The sequence below is a fragment of the Apteryx rowi genome, unplaced genomic scaffold, assembly GCF_003343035.1.
Source record: "Apteryx rowi isolate R43461 unplaced genomic scaffold, aptRow1 scaffold_1719, whole genome shotgun sequence".
NCBI classification, from domain to species: Eukaryota; Metazoa; Chordata; class Aves; order Apterygiformes; family Apterygidae; genus Apteryx; species Apteryx rowi.
In genome coordinates this window covers 1-2,102 of record NW_020447996.1, presented here as the reverse complement: position 1 = coordinate 2,102, position 2,102 = coordinate 1, and the positions used below count along the sequence as shown (strand labels likewise).

The following is a 2,102-nucleotide window of genomic DNA, read 5'->3' as shown; positions in this document are numbered from 1 at the left end:
CCCAGGTGCCCGGGAGGGACCCAGGTGTCTGGGGAGAGACCCAGGTGTCCAAGAAGGACCCCATCATAGGAGGGTCCCAGGTGTCCGGGGAGGAACCCAGGCATCCGAGAGGGACCCTGGCACAGGAGGGACTCAGGAGTCCGGGAGGCACCCCAGCATCCAAGAGGGACCCTGGCACAGGAGGGACCCAGGAATCCGGGAGGGAACCCAGCATCCGAGAGGCCCAGGTGTCCAGGCACCCTTTCCCTGGGGAACCTCAGCGTCCAAGGGGCCCAGGTGTCCGAGGGACCCAGACATCCAGGAAGGGACCCCAGTGTGGGAGGGACCCAGGTGGCCGGGGAAGGACCCAGGCATCCAGAGGGACCCCAGTGTCCAAGGGACCCAGGTGCTTGGGGAAGGGCCCAGGCGTCCGAGGGACCCAGGTGTCCGGGCCCCCAGGCGCCTGCCCCCGAGCCCGGCGGACGTTGGCCGAGGAGCTGACGGCAGCCGAGCGCCACGACTTCGCCTGCTACAGCCCACGCGTCGACTACGGTACCCCCGCCCTGCCCCATGGCTGCCCCATGGCCACCCCATGGCTGCCCCACGGTGGCCCCTGCCTCACGGTCGCCCCCTGGTGTCCCCCTGCCCCATGGCTGCCCCATGGCTGCCCCATGGTGCCCCCTGCCTCACGGCATCCTGTGTCCCACAGCTGTCCCATGGTATTCCCCTGCCCCACAGCCACCCGATGGCTGCCCCACAGCATCCCCTGTCCCATGGCGTCCCCTGCCCCAAGGCTGCCCCACGGTGTCCTCTCTGTCCCACAGCATTCCCTGTCCCATGGCACCTTCTGCCCCATGGTGTCCTCGGACCCACAGTATTCCCTGCCCCACGGTTGCCCCACAGCTGCCCCATGGCACAGCCCTGCCCCACTGTGCCCCACAGCATCCCCCTGCCCCCCCCCAGCTGCCCCACAGCCCTGTGACCCTTGACCCCTGCCCCCCAGCACTGGTGGTGACAGTTCGGGGCGAGAAGCAGTTCGGGGCCTTCGCGGGAGCCGAGACCGAAATTGAGGAGATTCTGCAAAGCGGTGAGGGGGCGGTGGTGGAACGGGGCAAAAACGGGTGGAACAGGGAGAAACCAGGCGGGAATGGTCAAAACTGGGCAGAAAGGGCAAAACCGGGCAGAACAGGGCAAAACCAGGTGGAAAAGGGCAAAACTGGGCGAGAACGGGGCAAAACCGGGTGGAATGGGGCAAATCCAGGCAGGAACAGGGCAAAACTGGGCAAGAATGGGGCAAAAATGGGTGGAAGGGGGCAAAAACGGGCAGGAACGGGGCAAAAACAGGCAAAAACAGGCAGAATGGGTTGAAACCAGGCAGGAACGGGCAAAACCAGGCAGAACAGGGCAAAACCGGGTGGAACAGGGCAAAACTGGGCACAACGGGGCAAAACTGGGCAAGAACGGGGCAAAAACGGGTGGAACGGGGCAAAACTGGGTGGAATGGGGCGAAACCGGGCAGGAACGGGGCGAAACCGGGCGGAATGGGGCAAAATCAGGCAAAACTGGGCAGGAACGGGGCCAAATGGGCTGAAACGGGCAATGGAGCATGGGGGCAATGGGAGGCAATGGGGYGCAATGGCGGGCAATGGGGGCAAGGGGGAGAGTTTTGGGGTGAATGTGGGCAGTTTGGGGGCAGCTGGGGCCTCACGCTGCCCCGACTGCCCTGACCACCGTGGGGCAGGCCCATGGGAGGCAGCCGTGGGGCAGCGGCGCTGGTTCTTCGTGCGAGCGGGCTGCGGGCTGCGCCTGCGCTCCCAACGCCGCTACCTGCTCATGGGCCGTGGCGGCCCCACACGCGACCCCCAGGGCCGGTGAGCACCCGGGGGGCCCAGGCGTCCAGGGGGAACCAGGAATCTGGGGGGCCCAGGTGTCTGGCGAGACCCAGGCATCCAGGGGGGACCCAGGAGTCTGGGGGGCCCAGGTGTCCAGGGGGCCCAGATGTCCGGGGGGACCCAGGCATCCAGGCAGGGCAGGGCCCTCACAGCCCCAGCCAGGGCTGTGGAGGGACCCAGGCATCCGGGAGAGGGGGTCCCTCCATGTCCCCCCACGTCCCCCCATGTCCC

General features: G+C 67.3%; 1 protein-coding gene across 1 annotated transcript in view; it reads left to right on the top strand.

The window, feature by feature from the left end:
• Nucleotides 1-2,087, top strand: part of LOC112963625 (complement C4-like) — an 18,513-nt gene extending 16,426 nt beyond the window's left edge. The window contains exons 11-13 of the mRNA XM_026060830.1: nt 6-531; nt 983-1,066; nt 1,721-2,087. Of these exons, the coding sequence (XP_025916615.1) occupies nt 6-531; nt 983-1,066; nt 1,721-1,854 (744 nt within the window). The 3' untranslated portion in view covers nt 1,855-2,087. The remainder of the gene's footprint in view (nt 1-5; nt 532-982; nt 1,067-1,720) is intronic.
• Nucleotides 2,088-2,102: the final 15 nt, after the last annotated feature.